Raw genomic sequence first — 20,559 nt, 5'->3', positions numbered from 1 at the left:
TGCTAATTACTCTCACTAATGATTTAAAAAAATTTATATGTAAATAATTCAATAACAGCCATTTTGAGCACCTTAAGGTATGTAGCTTCGTACTATTTTACATCCAAGAAGATACTTTGTTTTTAACTCTTTGCCGCATACTTTTCGATTTCGATGTTAAATTGAGGTGGTAAAAAAAGTCGCTTATCTAGAAAATAATATTTTTTCATGTATTATTCATTATAGTTATCTGCTTTTTTTTATCATTCATATAATTGATTGTTTTTTTTTGTTTTTTTAACTGATATTAAAATTGGTTTGTATAAATACAATACTATATTATGTTAGACAATTCGACGACACTCTTGTTATGTAACAAATACTTTCTGTTTGTAATGTTGTCAACCAAGACCGCCCCGAAAATTATTAGTCCAGCTTGCGCATCCCGTGTCCACCCTGGAAATGAAGAAATTAGATTTTGTGCTGTTGTGAGTGCGATTTGTGTATGAGAATTTTGCAATAAAGTCATTTATTTTCGTGGTAATATCTTTAATAGTATCAATGTGTTCTGGAAATGGTGTTTAAAGAAGACATAGTCAAATGGTTCAAGCAGTTAAGTAGTTATAAACGTATTGATGTGATGTGTAGTTTGCTAAATATGTGCCTTCCCTTTGAACTACGGTATCTTGGCACATGTCTAGAGGACCTCGGGAAGCGAGATTTTAAAGAATTGAGGGACTCTGAGAACAGAGCGAATAACGTCTCTGAACTGTCTGAGCTACAAGTGTTAAGTGACAAACGAACTCAAGGAAAAATAGCGCTTTATCTGTCTTTGCTTCATTCGTGTAACTATGCGTGTTCTAATACCCTTTACAAGGTGCTTGCGAACTTCGATGTGGGTGAGATCAGCACTATTGTAAACAATAACACCACGGACGAAAATCCGTTGGAAGAACTTATGCTCATATACACGCTTGCAATGAACCACCCTGCGTTCACATTCGAACAGAAATCTGTTTTTGTTAATATTTTCTTGAAGCTTCAAGAGGAAGAAAGCAAGTGGTTTGCTTCGAAACACCCTCACGTCGGTATGAGCCTTGTTTACGTCAAACCGCCAATTCAGGTGGGTCCTGTTTCTTCCATATTTTTTATTAATAAAAAAAAAGGCTCATTACATGAGTTGGATCATGTTTATTATTATTCTGTTTGTCATCTAGGCATGTATACCACCGTGCCAGGGGTCAGAAGAGCAGCAGGAAATAGTTTTTCCATGTCCAACCATCTCGCTACCCCCAGGACATGCTGCAGGTGAGGACTTTGTTAATTGGCAACTTTAGAATCTACCTAGTGTAAATCCTGCACACAGCCCTGATAAATGTGGTAGGAATTTTAAATGTAAGTTTCATAAACAATTCATAGCTTGTGTAACATTAGGTATACTTAATAGTTTCAGATTACCAGTTCATTTTATAAGAATTATATGAATTAGTAAGCAGTGTACATTTAGGTATTACTAAGTTGGACACCTTGTGAGGCTAAGTTGGTCGAAAATTGGTTTCAGGTGTCATAAGCTATGATTTATTCTGTTCTGAATAAATTTTATTTAGGTTTTATAACAAATTCTAAAATGATTGGACACATTTGTAGGAATATAAATAATTTACATTCGTTTAGTGGTGACAAAATTTTAATACTCAAAAATTAATGATAGTAACATCCTGATGTGTACTAAATGAAAAATATATTAATTATTCATAAGTCTTGCTTTCTCAGATATAAGGTGGTAACCTTAAAAAATTTATCCTTGTGCTACACAGCTTTTCATAAATTAAAACCTGAAATAAAATTTTAAACTAGTACCTATGTACTAGGTCTAAATGACAAAATAAATTACACAAATTTTATTTATTTCAATTTCATTGAATCTTTGACATAATCATAATTTAGTATGGAAATAAAATGTGGTAATTGTTCCGTATCATGTTTCCAAGTTTATCTTTTGATCCTGATGGCATAATCCTGTGGTACATAATGCTTATTATTTTAATTAAGTACGTCAAAATATCCTGAACATAATAAAAAATATTACAATACAAATTATGTAAGGACTATAAATAAATTCATTTTCCAATTTTTATTTGGTCTTATAGTATGATCATAATTCATTATTACATCACAGTTTATCCAGGATTTTTCAATTTACTGAATTAAAACAGCAAGCATTTTTTTACCACAAGATTAATGTGTTCAGGATCATGCCATTAGGATCAAGGGATGGACATGGATAAGCGATACAAAACTTTTACCATAAATATTGGTTATTTCGTTAAGCTAAAAGGCCAGGTAGCCATTACAAACATGGACTTTATGATGATAAGCAGGTATATATATATATATATTACCTAGAAAAAGAAAGTACATAAAGTAAAATGTATCATTTGTTATTTGTCTTTTCTAACCTTGCAAACAAGTTCAAGGGTATACCTAACTGTTTACCGAGCATGTTTGCTTGAACAAGCTAACTGGTGTGAGATTGCAATAAGAAAATGTTTATAATTTAAATAGGTATTAGTTTTAGTGATACATATGAGGAAACTATCCTTACAAATTGCAGATGTGTAAAATATTTTTTGTCCAATATTTAATTTTATCTCTAGGTTTGGAAAAAATCCAAAAAATATTTTGATTCTTGAGTAATACTTAAGTTTTACTGTTATTATCCAACTGATACAATTGTATTAAAAAAATTATGTGTCTGCACATATGAGAAATTCACAAACTAGGAACATCACTAATTTGGTATTATATGTTTGTAAAAGAATTTAATTTATAAAACCAGAATTATGGTGTATTTTAAGGTACTGTATTCCATTTAATAATAATAAAAAACATTTCTGTTATTTTATAAGTTTAACTTCAAATTGATCCAAAAAGATTACAGCTTTCCAAAAAAAAAAAAAAAATATTTAGAGCTTAAAAAATTTTGCTTGGTTGTGCCTTTTATTTTAAGGTTTTGGTAGCAGCTAGGAATATGGAAATCAGGAAATTGTGTGAAAACAGCATGGAATGAGAGTCACACATTTATTAGCATGGCTTAATATCAAAAAATCAAGAAATTTTAGAAAGAAAAGAAGGCAGTTAAATCTAGTAAAATAGTTAGGTATGTTTTATGAGTAACTTTAAATGCCTTTTAATGCATGTAGCACTTGCTTAAATGCTAGTTATTTAGAAATTCACTTCTTCCCCTCTTCTGTCTTCTCTGAAAATGTTGTATAATTGTGATACTAACTTATGCGGGATGATCAAGCAACTTAACTGTTTAGAATACTTTATTTATTTTTATTGCTTTTTAAATAATTTCTTCCAACTTGAATTTATTTTAGCATTCTTGATAGAATAAGAACTGTTATAGGTTTATTGCAATTTACTTTAGTTTAAAGTGATAGTGTTGTTACGTAAAAAAAATATTTTTAAATGTCTTTGTTCAAATTGGCTGTACCTTTTGCAGTTTATGTATTCAAGAGTGTAGTGGGTGTAGAAAGTAAAGTGAGATTCATGATGACTAACAAATTTAATTATTTTTGTTAAAAATGTTTCAAATAATTGCAATTTATAAGATTTCTTTGATTTTATGCGAGAAATGACAGTTATCTATAAAATATGTTTCATTTTTATTTGGAAATTATTGTGGTGGTTTCTAGCTTTGTTTAGAATTTGTTTAAATTTAGTGAGCATGTTGTTTCTCCCTAGATGATTTAACTGTAACCGAATTCTTTGCGATTCACGCTATTTTTGTTATGAATAACCTACCTAAGTCTAAAGCTGCATTATGAAACCAGGTATTCCAATTTGTAGTTGCCGTCCACCTGCACTATCTCCCGAGCTGGTGTAGTAGCTGTAGTTACATCCACTGTTTGAACTATTTGGCTGCAGTAACTTGAGTACTTCTGGTAAGAAAACTGCCTGGTTAATGTTTGGCTGCGTGAGTTCTAGATGGTGCAGAGCATGTGAACAGAGTCATTGACTGCAGGCGAAAGTGAATGTGCAAGCTGTACTGCAATCTAGATGTGGGTTCACAACTATTAATTAAGCAGTTATGACATTACAGAAAAAAAAAAACTTTGTTGGATTTATATTTATTCACAATAGAAGATAGTAGGTTATGTTAATGTAGTTGGCTGTATCTATGAAAGGTTGGCGAATAATGAAACCATCTCCAAATAAGAGCCTTTTAATTTAATAATATTTATTTTTGAAATTCTTAGAATTTCACAGCTGTTTTGCTAAAAAAATAAAACTAACCTGTACAAGCATATGTTCCTTGAACGAGAATAAATTCAACTGTCACCTAGCTCTCGGATGTACAGTGCCTACTCTAAGTTAAGTTGAAGTGTGAGTAGCCAGTGAGAGCTCAGTAGAGGGAGGCAAGTGTTCCTGGTGAGGATGGGGTGGAAGTGGAGAGCTTAGGGGAAGATTCCGGCTGTGAGAGGATAGGAGGCTTTAGGAACTAAAAAGAATAGGATGGGGGGGGACATTTCCACCCGTCAGAAGTCCAATTGCAAGCTTATGCATTCAAGTAATAGAGTTTCTTGTGGGCACAAAATGACTTTGTCAAAGGTTAAACTCTTAGCCTCTTATGCAAGTAATAAAAATATGTCGAGAATTGCAGGAGTCTAGAAATGTAAAAAAAGAAAATTGGATGTGTTATGAAGTTCTCTTTTACTAATTTGAACATCTATCATTTTCAATGATGCATTAATCATTCATTTAATTACAGCCTTATAACCAAAAATATATTTAATATGTTTGCTACATTTTTTCTGCATCACCGGTAAAAAAAATAGTTATGGCGTGACAGTATTGAAGCTATTTGAAATTTTTTTTCTGTGTATTCCAGCAATTTGCCATTATATGGTGCTGTCACACACCATGTTGAATATTTAGTTTTATTGTCATTACCATTATTTGAAGGCTTTTTCTGAAAATTTATCATGGTAGCTGTCTTGCATTTAAAGGAATGCAAGTGTTTATATTTATGAATACTTGCATGAAATTTTACAGATCCAAAATAATGTTTATTAAATATCTGGTGAGAAAATGTGTGAACCAACAAAAAAAAAGTGAGAGAGCTATGAGAATTAAGTTACAGGAAAATTAATTACAAGAAAATGTAATAAGCAACTGCGTGTGAGCACTAGCCTTAAGCATAAGATATAGCATTTGTGTTACGTATTCATGTACAGCTCAGTGCTCCGATTCATAAAATAAAATAATAGCAATATATATCTTTATATACAGAACGCTTAAAAAAAATGCTAGGTACAGATTGGGATTTGCATATAAAAAGTGTTTTAAATGTAAATAAAATTCAAGTCAAACATTAAATGAATACTAGTATGGTATTGTCACATTGTCAGCTATTTTCTTTGACTGGAACTAAGAATTAAAGTATTAATCATGAACTATAAACGTGTGTGTGTGTGAGCTGTACCTATTACTTGATTCCTAAACAAATCATTTAGCTAAGTTGAACCTTATTCAGTTTGAAACAAATTTTGATAATAAATGTATTCAGAACCTTAGAGAATACTGGGAAGTATGCATATTATGAGGAATGTTGATGTGAAAATTCAAAGCTGCAACTGAGTCTTCTTGCACCCAGATTGTTGCTTTGCTCTGTTCGTGGACACGTTCAGGTTTCCCACTGTACTCACGGCATGCAGGACGTACTGCCTACGTGTGTGTTTTATGCATTTATACACACAAGCAATCTTCTGCTGCAGTTTCACCACAGAAAATTAATTAAAAATGCACAGACAACTCAAGGTCTGAAGTGTTTCCCAAGGCTTGTTCAAATTTTGAAGTTGGAGCTGAACACTTTTCTGTTTAACCTGTGACCAAAGTTTGCTGGTCAAATTAAAAATCGCATTTATGCACAAAAATACACACAGGGTTGTAAACTTCCATTTGTTCCTCCATTACTATGATAAATATTCTTGAATGCCAACTCATATAATCCTGTGTGTGTGTGTGTGTGTGTGTGTGTATGTATGTATATATATATATATATAAAAAATATCACACAGTTCTCTGCTTTTACCATTACATCCTAATAAAATGTAGTAAGTGTAGTGCTGAATTTTAAGTAGGTATTCATGTATAACATCACATTTATAAAAATTAATTATTTTTATGGAATTTCAGTGGTTTATTTTTTACTCTGACCACAAAGTGCTACATTCCAAAAATAGTATATTATATATATGTATGTACTAGCTGAAGCACCCGGCGTTGCCCAGGTTAAACACGTCATACTATAAAGAACATCACTGCCGAGTTTCAAGTCTGTAGGACATGCACTTGAATAATGGGAAATTAGGATTTTAAAGTCCCATTGATTGCACAATCTCTGTGCATGACTACGCATCAGCAAAACCGGGACGCCAATCTTCAGTTTCATTTTGTGAGAAGGCAGTGAACTTCTAGGCAAGACGTGACGGACACACTAAACAATAGTGTGTTACAAATTCAATGCAACGCCATTTATTCATGAAGTTCTAAATTAATCTATTATTAGCGCCTTTAGTTTGCTAATGAAGCGGATGGGTTTCGCCAAGGAGAAGGAAAGAAAGTTGCCAGAATATATAAATTTTACCAGCATAAAACCTTTTTTGTTTAGAAATACCTTTTTTAGTCTGCTATCTTTGATGAGATCTCAGGTGATTATTTTTTAATGGTAAATATTGCTTTGATATGGCACTTGAGCTGGATTGTTTAATTCATTATCTAGAGAACAAAATTCATGAGAAATGAACAGAATTAATAAACAAGGGCATATGCAAGGGCAGGGGATGCATCCCCCCTCTCCCAAAATCCTAAAAAATCTATCATTCACATCAACAAATGAAAATATTTTGAAAGTAAACAGCAGGCAACATGGTTCTGTTTTCTCCCTCCACCCTCCCCACCCACAAAATGAAATTCTACGTAAGCTCCTGCACGTAATGCTACATTTGAGGTGTTTGAAGGCATTTTTCCAGTTTCCAGTGTTATTCTGCATCATCAGATATGCCTGATAGGACTTGGTAATGAGTTAAAGCTCTTTGTAGGCATTTGTGTAACCTGTTTGGGCATTAGACTGATCAAGGTGTGTGAGCTCTGTTGAGTGATTGATGTGTGCCAAGGTGGCTGTCAGAAAACAGAATGGCAGTGAGTAGTGAAACATGTTACCATGCACTATGTGCTGGATTATTTTATAAAATATGTATTTAGAGGAGGCATTTAGAAGTTTCTTCAAGTAAAGGAATCTACGAATAATATTTATGTAGTGGTCTTCAAAGTCTAGCAGAATAAGGTGTTTAAGAATTTCCTCTATAATTTTTTTTTAAGATCTCCTAACTTTTTTAAAATGTGTTTTTAAAGCAATAAAACGACCTAGCAGAATCATTAGTGAAAAAGTGACAGAATGAAATTTATTTTCTCTTAGAATGGTGGCACAAATTTGGCGGGAGAAAGCTATTGGCCCCCAGAAATTGCCTGCATTTTATTTGTATGTACGGAGGCCATTCTAAAAGTAAAGATTGTTTCTTTCTTTAGATATTTTTACTAATAAAACTTATTTTACAAGACGTATGATATCTTAGCTATTTTTCTACTTAGTCGCCATACAAATTTAAACATTTTTTACATAGCATATCCCCAGCTTTTCTATGCCGTCTGCATACTCAGTTGCAGCCAAGTTGTTGAACCAGTTACCAGTGTCCTCTTTTAGTTCTTTTGTCACTTCCATAGTGGTTCCCGGTCCATAAAAACCCCTTGAATTTGGTGAAAAGATGGAAATCATACAGAGTTGGTCAGTCATAGCTGAAGGTCGGCCGAGCATTCTTCATCATTAATATTCATTCGCCCGCCATTAAACATAATGCACCATTTTCAAACTGAATCTTTGTTCATTACATTACCAAATAAACCGCTGCTATCGCTTGAGAGTTTGAGTAAAAAATGCTTGTGGCACCATGGTTGTTCTACCGAAAAGAACGACTTCATACTGCACGCACACTTTTCATGAATTTCCCTCTTTATTTGCTTTATTTCCTTTTAAAATACCTTCTCAAATAATACCATTTTTATTGATTCTGTACTGTCACGTGACTTGTTTTAGTTTAAGCATTCAAACCATTACGATGTTAGTGTCGGAATGTCCTGTTTTTTTATAAATAAAGAATGAAGTTGTATAGTGGCGTAGGCTTACAAAGTTGTTGTTCTCTTCTAGCATGGGAAGCAAGTTACTCTCCGTACCACCCGCTGTGGAGGCGATGTCTGTCTGGAGCACGGCTTGCAGGTGCAGACATGAGCAAAGCAAGGCCCGCGCTCGGCTTCCACCCGGGGCTGAGCCTGGCCCACGACGCGCAGGGCACGGGCTACATGCAGGTGGCGTTCCCCTCGCCCCAGCCCCTGCCGTCCGTGCCGTGGCAGCCCGCCGTCATGATGTGCGGGGCCCTGCCCGTGGCGTCGGACGAGCCCGGGCCCCCGTACCCCCTGTCGCCTTGCGCCAGCCGGCAGTCGTCCCCCTCGCAGTCCGGCTCCCCCCGCTCGAGCTCCCCGGCGAGGCCCCGCGGGCGCCACGGCTGCAAGGCCCCGGGGGACCCCCTGCGGGAGACGCTGGGCAAGGAGATGCCCGGCTACCTGTCCCACCTGCAGAACTACAGCGTGGACGAGGTACCGTCCCTTTACGTGAGCGTTACATGGTCTCGATGTTTCATGTATGACACGGACAACTGCGTTAACTTAGCTGCCAGTGATAGCTAGGGACAAGATTTTATGGTTTTATTATTTTTAGATCAATTTAATTTTTAAAATAGTAGATTTCGGTATTATTGTAGCACTTGTACAACAGAATCATTAGTAATAACAATAAGTATGTTTAGAACAAACAGAACTACTCAGAAAAATACATCTGCAAATTTGCCGACGTCATTAATGTTTTAAAAAAAAAGGGTTGCTAAAAAAATATGCAAGATCAAACATAATATTAATTTTTTTTTTTAATGTGTTAGTCCATGTGCTTTGGTACAAAATTCATGCTAAATAAATTACATCCAAGGAACATTAAATCTTTTTAACTTTTATTAAATTTTGTTGGATTGCTGAGTTTTCATATTTTTAGTTTAAAATTCGGTGCTAAGAGGTCTATTAACTTGCATTTCGGTGCTCTGTGGTGTTTTTTATTTGGTTTTAATGCAATTCATCGTATAATCTGTAATCTTGTCCCTGGCAAGAGCACCTTCGTATCTGTTGCTGAAGCTGCTCGTCGGAGAGGATGCCTGTGGTTGGTTGAGCCGGTTGTCGCAGCGGCAGGAGGGCAGGGCAAGCGGCTAGAGCGCGGATGGCTGGTACAGTTGCAGGGCATGGGGGACGAGGAGCTGAAGAAGCTGGGGCTGCCCACCGGGGCAGTCCACCAGCTCCGCAGCATAGTCAGCAAGCTGCACAGCACCAATGGCTTGAGCCCTCTGGACAAGCGAGAGCATCGCAGGAAGGCAGAGCCCACCGATCCTGAACAGGTGCAATCTCGTCTTTTTTCCTCATTCATTTAGACTTAGTAAATTTTCTTCTTTCTGGACGAAGATTTACATTTTGTTTCATAGGTCTAGCCTTTCAATTGTGTATTATGGCTAGTTAAATGCATATTTTGAAGTAGTTTACTTTTGGATTTGCAATAGTTCAAGTTCTTGAAACATTTTTTTATGAAAATTTGGTTTTCGATAGCTGTTCTGTTAGATGTTTACTTTTGTTTAGACATGCGGGGTATTATTTTTAATTTCAGCTTGTTCAATTTCTCCACTTGATTTACAGCATTTTTGTTGAGGTTTACCATATTCAAGCCCAGTTTATTTACTGTGGTATCATTTCACAGGCAGTTCAAGGAAGTGTACTGTTTTGAAATGCCTTGTTTCAGTTGAGACAACAGGTAGTTAGTCAGCTTGACTATAAATTATCAGGTTTCTTTAAGGTGTAGTATATTTTATTTATTAATGATTTGATAACCTTAAATAAAAACAACCAAAAGGATCATCAAATGTACAATATTTTTTTTTAATTTGGAGTTGTTAAAAATTTATTTAATAATTGAGTAATTGACATATGTGTAATTATTCAATTGTAGTAATGAAAACTCATCTGAAGTTAAAAATACTGGATTAGAGGAAGGGTTTTCGATAATGAATGGAAAGGGTATTCTCAGTGAGCCACACATGGTAAGCAGCATTGGAAGCCATGGGACCATGGCAGGCTTGTGTTCGCGCTGTGCAGGGAGCGGACAGAAAGCCAGACGCGGGGGTCCCGGCCGTGCCGCCCCACCAGCAGCTGATCACGGCTCCAGGGGTGGGCATGACGTGCATCACCGTGCCGGTCACCACCGCGCCTTCCTCGCGCCATGCGCTGGTGAGATGCACTCCTCGCTGCGACCGTGGTCGGCTTCGCCGTCGTTCGTTCGACGATCAGCTGTGAGCGGGTGGTAATCGCATCTTGGTGGGTCCTTGGCCGGCTTGCCACGTGCTTGCTTGCACGGCGGTTGTCAGGAGACGTGTTGCGCGGCGGGGGCAACAAGATGTCTGGCAGCTGCGTGCTGCGTCCTCCGTGTCCGAGGTCTTCGACGATGCCACGCACGGTAGTGGTTGCTTGTGGAGAAAGAGTTCCCGTTTAACCCTCCGGAGGTTCATGGGGTTAAATAACCCATATCCCATCGTTGAACGGGTCGAGCTTGTCTCGTACGATCTTAGAGTACCGGCCGAGGTGAGGGGTGAGGCATCCCTCTACTCACATGAGAGGTAAGGGCTCATGCCTGTCGAGGTGACTGAGACCATCCATTTTGTTGCCCACGGATCGAAAGTACATTTCAAGATTTTTTGGTTTCAGTAACTTGCTGGTTAAGGCTTTGTGTGATCTTTGTCCGTAGGTGTTGAGGGGCCTGTCCAGGTGTAACAAACTAAACAACCACCGCTTACGTTCCCTTAAGTGCGTCCACTCCACTGACGAGCCGGTTTTTCAGCTGTCTGCGACTTCATTTAACTTTGCATCATTACAATGTTATCTACTTTTATGTAACCTACTAAATATAAAATACTACAATGTAAGATTTCAGTGGTAAACATCAATTTATTTAACATGGGAACGTAATATACAAAACATATATTTATTTATTTTTTCTCTTACTCTGTCAGCTTTGGAACAAATGGTGGTAGTAGCTATGCTCGGCCATGTGTAATTAGCCAATGGAGAATTCTGCCAGCTATTTTTATGTGTGCAGAAAATATACTGTCTGTATTTTTTAAATACTACCGTGGCAGCTAAATCTGTCATTCATAGTGTGTTTGTACAATCACTAATCTGGGAGTTTGGTCATGTCTTCAGTAATACACTGTTCTTTGTATATATTTTCCTTTATACTATTAAGACATGAATAATTATTTGAATAGGTTTCCAATGCCTCCAATGTCTTAATAGATTTTTTTTTGAATAGGGTCTGCTTTGTATCTTATTTATTATCGGAAAGATTAAAATTAACTACATTTAATCACCACCATAATCTGAGTTCGGATTGCACAATCTTTCTTCGTGCATGTCTGTCGGATTAAAATTAAGTTAAAGTAGAAAATGTTTTTGGTTAAAAATAGGTAAATAAAAAGAAATACATTCTTTAAAAAAAAATTTTTTTAGCTGAATACTTCTTGTACATTCTGGTGAGTGTGTTGAATGATGTATTTGCGCAAGTAATTACATATTTATGTTTAATATTAAAAAAAATTGTTAGTGGCAAATAATAAAAAAACATTTGATTGCCCCAAAATTTTTAACAGTTTAAGTTAAAAGCTGAGGGCAAAATGTGGGCACCACTGACTATAAAGCAGATATCAACACCATGAGAAACACCAGGAATTAAGCCAATATGATTTACCGTATATCAGTTTGAGGACAACCGCCAACTAAAAGTATTGATATGTAGTTGGCTGACATGGGGCCAGCTGTAGTAGATGTCTGGATTGGCTGCTCAGGAGCCAATAGGAGGAACCCTATTGTGATGGGATGATAGGATGCTTGTGTAAGAGGCACATCTTGTGGCTATCAATTGTCTTTCAACTCTGTTGACATGTGTTTTAACTGAGGAGAAAGGACTTCTAAAGACAACACGATTTGGGCTAGGATAAAAATGAAATGTCAATATTAAAATAGCTTAAAATGCAATGGCAGCAAAGCCTGCAATATAGTGTACATTTTATCATGAGTGCTAAAGTACAGTACATCATTGTGTAATTTAAAAATGTTTTCTGTCCAAAAAAAACTTAATTTCTATTAATTTTACATTATAACATTTTAACTGTTCAGTTGGCCTATTTTTCCCCCCCCCCCCCTCCCCCATCCAATTCTTTGAGTGCTATGGTACTACATCCGCCGTTTTACCAGTAAAAGTTCTTTGTTCATTTTAGTTTTGAATTCCACTGCTATATCGCATAGGAATCGAAAATATGGGGTGATAGAATCGATCGTTTTGCTTCGGTCAACCTGACAGTTCATTCTACGAATGCTAGGTGGCAGTGTAGTTCTCAACTGCGCGACGTTGATGAAATAAACACATTTGTTACAGCTTTGCGTACTATACATACCAGCTTACACGTACACGATAGTTTAGTGCTGTACACAAATAAAAAGTACAGTTTTTGGATAGTAGGCTCTTATGTTTGTAAGGATTGTTTTCGATATGAAAGAAGGAAAAATTCAAAACATTTTTTTTAATTTTGAAAATTACTATCTAAGTACGTATTCTTTTTTATTTTTATTTATTAGTTTGAATGGAGCATCTTTTGTAATTATAAGCACTAACATGTATATGTTGGTATTATTTTGGGGGCTTTCCCTGTTTCTCTACCTCTAATCTGTCGGTTTGAAAAGTCCAAGGGGACTTACCTGTCTTCTGTGTTCCCAAAGATAGTAGGTGTTACATTTATTAGGGATTGCTGTGTGTGAATAAATAAATATTGTGGTAAATAAACATAAATAAGGTACTAAAAATGTCAAGTGATACAAGTGAAAATAACTTGCAAAATGAATTTGAAGATAGTGATCTGGATAGTATCTGACATTTCAGAATTTTTTGTATCTTCAGATTATACAGATTCAGGTAGGATATATTTATGTATTGGTTTTTACTACAGTAGTGACTGTAGGACTGTTTGTGTGTGCGTCAGATGCAAACCCAACAGTTCCTTCACATCAACAACAACCTGCGCAACCTGAGGCTGGACCAGGCGGACTGCGGCAGGCACTGCTCCAACAGCAGCAGTGCGTCGGACAGCTCGAGCGCCAGCCACTCCCCGCCGGACACCCCCTCCATGCCCCCCACCACCCCGCACTGGGAGAGAGGTGGGTGCTGGCTTCACGCCGAGAACGTCAACGACAGGTTGTTTTTTTTTTTGACGTGACAACGTCTAATAAATCGATGAACGCCGGCTGCACGCACAAAAAAGTGTCCCGTTACGCACATTGTCCCGGTTCGCTGTCCCGTTACACTCATTGTACGCTTGCGTCGCATCTATGTCTCTTCCACTCGATTGGAACAACCATCGATTTGACTTTTTCGAGACACATTAAACTTGAAACACTCCCATTCGTTTCCTACTTCTCCTATCATCGTCCTATCCTTAACAGAATAACAGAGATTGGAAGAAGTTAAATAGCAAACATGTATAAAAGTTATAGTTAAAATAATCTCTTCGTTAAAGTAATAAACATATTTGAATTAATGAGTGCAAATAAAAGTAAATTTATCAATTAAATTGTAGATTTCATTTCACTCCTTCTTTGTATCCATACAAAATAGTGATAATTCAATAAAAATAATTCAATTTTATTCATAAAAGTACCTATGCAATCAATTCATCAATGTTTTGTTATGACATTGTCATGTTAAACTATCGTCCGTAAACCGACTTTACAGACAACCAATTTTTTTAATGTAGGGCTATGCAAGACCTCCCAAACTTTTCCCAAATACAGTGAAACCTCTATTTAACAAATCTCAAGGGACCAAAATTTGTAGTGTTTGTTGTAAAGGGGTTTGTTAAATGGAGGTTTCGCACGATAAATTTCTAGTCACCATAAAGCTTCACATAAATGGCTAGAACTGTCTTTCTGACTGTTTAATACGATATGAGGAATTAAACATGAAAAAGTACATAGAATACACTTGTTTAATGGCCAACCATTGCTTAGAAATTATCAATTCCCATCCCCAGTGCTTCCTGGCATGCCTTTGTTGATGTTTGATGCCCTAGCCTCCATTAACAAGTCAAAAAGTATCTTGTCCAAATCATCATTTTTACATACTTTCACACGTTTTCGATTTGTCCCTACCAGAGAAGCGTTGTTTTCTATCTGTTCCCGGTTGGATAATATGGTCGAAAGTGTAGACGCCGGGATGTCGAAACGTTTAGCCATATCACTTTTTTTTCCACTTTCATCAACTGCATTTAAAATTTCTAATTTTATTTTAACGTTAATCTGTCGCCGCTTTTTAGGATTAGAATTCATTTTACAGTAGTAACGTGTTGTTTTCCGTAACTACGTGTGGAAATAAATAAACAACAGTGTAAACTGAAAAAACGGAAATTGTACTACACCATAGTTAAAAATATTTGCGTGTGTGCATCTTTAACCATAGAAACGCAAAATACACTAGTTGTTCGTCTTGCCAGAGCGATGGTACGAGAGGTTTCCGCCACTAGCGCTAAATGTACCCGCCATTTTGAACAAAGTGTGGCATGTATACACGACGTGTGTTATCCATGATGCTTTGTTTATTTATTGCCTTCCGCGATGTTGCTTATTATTTTAAGGTTATACGCACGTATTTTTAAGCAGTGAATGCAAAAAAATTAGTGGATGTCTTGTAGGAGATGTTTATTTTTGCGTGTTTTTTCAATAGCGGCAGTTCGTTGTAAAGGGAATTTCACTATTTCGGAACAAATAAAATTCGGTATTTAGAGGTTAAAACAGCATTGATATTATGGCGGTTCGGCGGGACCAAAATTTTATTTCGTTGTATGGGGTTTTTCGTTAAATAGAATATTCGTTAATGGAGGTTTTACTGTATTAAGAATTTCACTAAGGTTCTTTTCCCCGTCAGGCGCGGGAAAAAAATACCTGAAATTTTTGGGAAATTTTTTGTTAGGGTTATTTATGTGGAAGGGTTTTATTTTTGAACTACACTCAGCAAGCAATGTATATTCAGAGAAAATTAGTTCAGAAAAATACAGATTCATCGTGGTTATTCATATGTAGCAGCATTTGGCTGCAAAGTGAGTTAGCAAACATACATGGCCTTACATGTATGTTCTGGAAAACAGAGCACAAAGTTGTGCCTGCTCGGAGGTTCAAAAAGTAGCGAAGGAAACTTATATGGATCTGCTAGAAATATCCAGTCCTAAAAGTAAGGAGTAAGGACTCTGTTGTCCTGACATGTTACTGATAATTTTTTTTAGGTAGATAATACATAGCCGTCTAGATTTATGCCTGCCTCCACGGGTTAGTATAAAAGGGTTGCTTCACATCGCAAATAAAGAAAGAAAATGGTTTTCCATTTTATCTAAGCAGACATGTACAGAACAGATAAAGTAGCATGTTAAGATACTCCAGAGTTTTCTTACGTTTTAATTTTTAAGATAATCAAACTAAAAGGAATTAATTTTCACAGAAAAAAAAAACTAATAACATGATTGCAATCGCAACTTAAAGCATCTCAGTTTACATTTAAAAGGATTTTATTTACAATCTAATGTGGTTTTGTAAAGGTGTACAATAATATGTGTGTTTGGCATAACTTGCAGGTTTCATGCCAAAAGAGTGTGGTTCTCGAGAACACCGCAGCCCCGGGACGGACGAGAGAGAACGCAGAGTCCCGGAGCCCTCCGAGAAGGCGTCGGAAGAAGCTCCGGCTCCCGTGGTGCCGACCCAGGCGACGCGGCCTCGCCTGCCGGGGGGCCTGGGTCGGGGCAAGGTGAACCCTCCCGGCATGCCGACGCTGCCCAGGAGTCGCGGGCCCATCTCCGAGGGGGCGGGGCACAAGAGCCTCCCCGGCTGCAGGACGGCGGTGAACGGGGCTCCGAACGCCATGCCGCCCCGGCCCGGCCACGACGACAGGAAAGTGTACGAGGTGGGGCAGGCCCCCGTCGTGCCGCAGTTCTCGGTCGCGAGCAACCCGCCCCCGCGGCCCGGCGAGGTGAACGTGCCTTACACAGCATTCCTGCAGCACTTCCCCGGACTGCGCACGACCACGACGGCAGCGACCTCGATATTCCCCGCCTTCCACCACCCGGGCAGCTACATCAGGCCCTCGTACCCGTTCAGCCACAACGGAGACCTGGTGTACCAGTACCACGGTCCCCAGACGCCCCCGCCGCCCACCTTCGTGCCCCCCGTGTTCCCGGCGGCCGTCCCCCCTCCCAAGGTGTCGTGTTACAACTGTGGCAGCGGTAGCCACTTGGCCACGGACTGCAAGGAGGCGACCATGGAGGAGATGACCAAGCCAGGTGAGTTGCAGTGTGATAGCCCTAGATACGCTGGGTGCTTCTGTACACAGGGCCCCTCCCTGTTGTTTATTGTACTTACTACATTTCAATCCCCACAGTTAAAGAAAAATCTTAAGACAGTTGATCTTAATGGAGCTATAACTGGAAACATGAACTGAGTTACGTAACTTTTAAGGTTTGTTATGAATTCTGTTTGTAACATTCTTGAAATTTCTGTACTAACAGGATAAACCCAATAATTAAAAAAAAAAAATCAATTTACTCAACTGGTGCCCAGGGATTTTGGCCTGTCTGCCCCCCAATCCCTTCCTTCTCTATTTCTCTATGACCCTCTATGTACAGAGGCCTCGTCTTTTAAAATAGTGTAAGTGCTGAGACGTACTGAGTGTGCGTTGTTGAAAGAGAAATAAACATTTGTTGTTGACTGTACGTAGATTTTACAATTCTTTTAAGTTATACCAGTGGTACTAATTTACAAATAATGTCCCTTGCAAAGCAACACATGATGCTTGTTGACGTACACTGACTTTCATATGATGTGGACAGAAAAACTGTGAATTTGAGGTGTTTGCTGAAGCATCGAGCATTTAAAAAATTTTATTACAGGTGAATGGGAATGGCATTTTTACTTGAAGACTGGATTCGGTGGGGAAATATATTGGATTTTCGAGATTAGAATTGAGATTGGGAGCATCAGCATTGAAATTATGTCCTTTAGAATACAGAGAAAAAAAATACATTTACAATATAAATGTACATATATATGTAATTCTCCCATAAACATTCCTATAAATATTCCAAATGAATTCATGTTCACAAAAAAATATTGACACACAAAGGGGGGGGGAAAAACACACAAGGAAATAAAAATAAACATCTTATGGCCCATTATACCTCAAATTTTTGTGAAGAAATACTAATTCTTCAACATGTTCACTTGTTCTTTTATAGACAATATTGCCAGAACTAGAGAAAACACTTTCACTGAAAACCTCCCTTGCTAGATTTTTGAAGTATGACTAACTCATTTCTAGTTTTAGGATGTGCCTGTGCATTCCTGTTGTTGAACCATATTCAGTTCTTACAGGCCAGAAGGGCAAAAGTGCATTTCATTATGTTATCAGATAATTTCTTGAAGAATTTTCAAATAGGTGCTTAGTCACACCTGGATCACTTTTGCCACTATTGCCTGGAATGTTTTTATTTTATAAAATTTACCGTAAATAATTATCACATGCACTTTTGAATTACATTCTCATATTCCTAAATTTACTTTTGATCACGCATGATGACCAACTACCAAAAATTAAAACTGCCTGAAAATCAAACAGAAAATTATGGCAAAAATGTGAAACCAAGATGGTGTATTTCGGTTTATTTGTTAAAAATGGAGTTGTATCTTTTTGAATGTCACGCATTTGGCAGCACTGTGTATTTATGACAAATGCATGACATTCGAAATGATGCAAGCAAAATCTAGCCAAACGTGACAAACTGGCGGATAATAGCTAGCTCAAGCGGACATCCAAACAGTGTGTAGCAGCTGTTCGGACTTTGTGACTTATGTCCTTGTTGTGTGAAGTGTTACTTGTGCCCCTTTTGCGTGTCGTATAAACAGTTCGGCAAGATGGCGGGCCGCATACAGTCGTGTCGTTTGTTTTGTATTTGGCTATCGTTTCGTTGTCATATTTGTATTCACTAAATCAGACTTTTAATATATTTATGGTCCTCCGGAAGAAATTCATTGAAATAAAGAACATTTGGTCCTTCGGGCCGGATATGAACCAGCGAACCAGATTGTCAAGAGACTTAACCTTTGTTTAAACTGCCTGGGAGCATCTCATCAAATGAAACAGTGTTGGTCAAAAACCAGCTGTCACTCATGCAAGAGTAGACATCACTCGCTTTTGCAATTCACTGAAGCCAACACGCATACACTTTTGAAAGAAGAAGCAACTTCATTTCAGCATTCTCCACCTGAATCTGCAGCAACAAAACCTACACCAGCTGTTGCATTGGCTACAGCTCAGAGACCTGGTCAATCAGAACCCAGAAACGTGTTATTATCCACTGCCTTGGTGGATGTACAAGACAGTGTCGGTGGTTACCAGAATTTTCGAGCAGTCTTAGACTCAGCCAGTCAGTCGAGCTTCATAACTGAACATTGTGCCCAGCTTTTGGGGTTGACTCGTCAGAAGGCGTTCTTACCAATTTATGGACTATCACAAGCTCCCTTACACACAGCAAAGGGATTAGTTAAATGCTGCATTAAACCAGTTGGCAAAACAAACCCACAACTGCCACTTGCTGCATATGTTGTACCGAAAATAACTGCAGATTTGCCCACATTTCCTGTACATTCTGACATGTGGGATCATGTACTTCATTTGAATTTGGCTGACCCGACATTTGTTACTTCAAGTTCTATTGATATTTTGATTGGAGCAGATTTGTTTCCATATATACTCACGGGGCACAAGCTAGTAAAAAATATGGATTCACCGGTCGCACTGGATACAGTTTTTGGTTGGATTCTTATGGGTAAAGTGCCCAGTCCCATTGAACCAACCAACCATAGTGTCACTCTCTTCGTATCGACTATGTGCCCTCCGCCATCTCTGGAAACTGTGGTTGAAAGGTTTTGGGAAATAGAGGACTTCCCCACTTGTGCACATCTATCGCCAGAAAATGAAGCCTGTGAGGATTTCTTTAAAACCACTCACCATCGAGAACCTTCTGGACGTTACGTGGTTTCCCTTCCATTCCATTCACCTAAACCAATACTTGGAGACTCAAGAGCACACGCTGTTCGCTGTCTAGAGGCCTTGGAGCGCCGTCTGGTCAAGCAACCTGGACTGCGTACCGAGTACCAGGCCTTCATAGAGGACTACTTGCAGAGTGGTCACATGGAGGTCATTGCCAACCCATTGCATGATGTTGAGTCAGCCTATTATCTTCCTCATCATGGAGTTATCAAGGCAGAAAGCACCACCACCAAGCTGCGCGTTGTCTTCAATGCTTCTGCTAAGACCCAGCGAGACGTGAGTCTAAATGACATGCTGATGACCGGACCCAAATTACAGACAGATGTTCGAGAAATTCTGCTTCGGGTTCGTGTACACAAAGTTGTATTCACTGCAGACTTCAAACAAATGTATCGGCAAATAATGGTGGACAAGGAGCATCAAGACTACCAGCGAATTGTGTGGCGTTGTTCTCCAACCGATCCTATAGTGGACTATCGTTTGCAGACTGTTACTTACGGAGTTTCATCTGCCCCTTATCTAGCAATTCGCACCTTGCATCAGCTGGCCCAAGATGAGCAATGTAACTTCCCTCAAGCAGCTCATGTTTTGAAGTCTGATTTCTATGTGGATGATGTTGTCACAGGGGCCAATAGTGTTGAAGAAGCCATTGCTCTTCAAAAGGAACTTATTGCTTTGTTGGCAGCTGGTGGCTTCCATCTCAGGAAGTTTGCCAGCACTCATAGTGAAGTGCTTGAATGGCTGTCCTCAGACCAGCTACAATCCCCAGCATCTATGTCTTTTGACAAAGAACAGCCAGCTGTGGTGAAAGTTCTTGGTGTACAGTGGAACCCTAGCTCAGACTGTTTTTCTTATCAGATGACTCCATTAAACAGCTCAAGCACCAAGAGGGCAATTCTTTCAAATATCGCCAGGATCTTTGATCCCCTTGGATGGCTGACGCCCATCCTCTTGTATGCCAAGTCTCTTGTACAGCTGTTGTGGCTCACTGGAGCAGGATGGGATGAACAGCTTCCTCCAGAGGTCTTATGTAGGTGGTGTGATTTTAAGTCTGAACTGTCTTTGTTGTCACAACTTCGACTGCCTCGGTGTGTATCAGGCTCAGTAAACGCTGTTCATGAACTGCATGGGTTTTGCGACAGTTCAGAGGTTGGCTATGCGTGTGTCATCTATCTCAGATCAATGTTTTCAGATGGTGGAATCAAGGTCTCACTATTGATGGCAAAATCAAGAGT

At 38.3% G+C, this 20,559-nt stretch overlaps 1 protein-coding gene across 3 annotated transcripts in view; it reads left to right on the top strand.

Moving 5' to 3' along the window:
- Nucleotides 1–405: 405 nt before the first annotated feature.
- The window catches only part of LOC134534939 (proline-rich protein 36-like), a 35,926-nt gene continuing 15,772 nt past the window's right edge, over nucleotides 406–20,559 (top strand). The window contains exons 1-7 of one of the 3 annotated variants that reach the window (XM_063373674.1): nucleotides 406–1,102; nucleotides 1,197–1,287; nucleotides 8,252–8,697; nucleotides 9,378–9,539; nucleotides 10,288–10,419; nucleotides 13,221–13,395; nucleotides 15,858–16,559. In XM_063373674.1, the coding sequence (XP_063229744.1) occupies nucleotides 554–1,102; nucleotides 1,197–1,287; nucleotides 8,252–8,697; nucleotides 9,378–9,539; nucleotides 10,288–10,419; nucleotides 13,221–13,395; nucleotides 15,858–16,559 (2,257 nt within the window). In that variant the 5' untranslated portion in view covers nucleotides 406–553. The other 2 variants (XM_063373675.1, XM_063373676.1) reach the window with 2 other exon arrangements.

The sequence above is a fragment of the Bacillus rossius genome, chromosome 8, assembly GCF_032445375.1.
Source record: "Bacillus rossius redtenbacheri isolate Brsri chromosome 8, Brsri_v3, whole genome shotgun sequence".
Classification (NCBI taxonomy): Eukaryota; Metazoa; Arthropoda; class Insecta; order Phasmatodea; family Bacillidae; genus Bacillus; species Bacillus rossius.
Note: the sequence above shows the minus strand (reverse complement) of the source record. Positions and strands in the feature narration are given on the sequence as shown.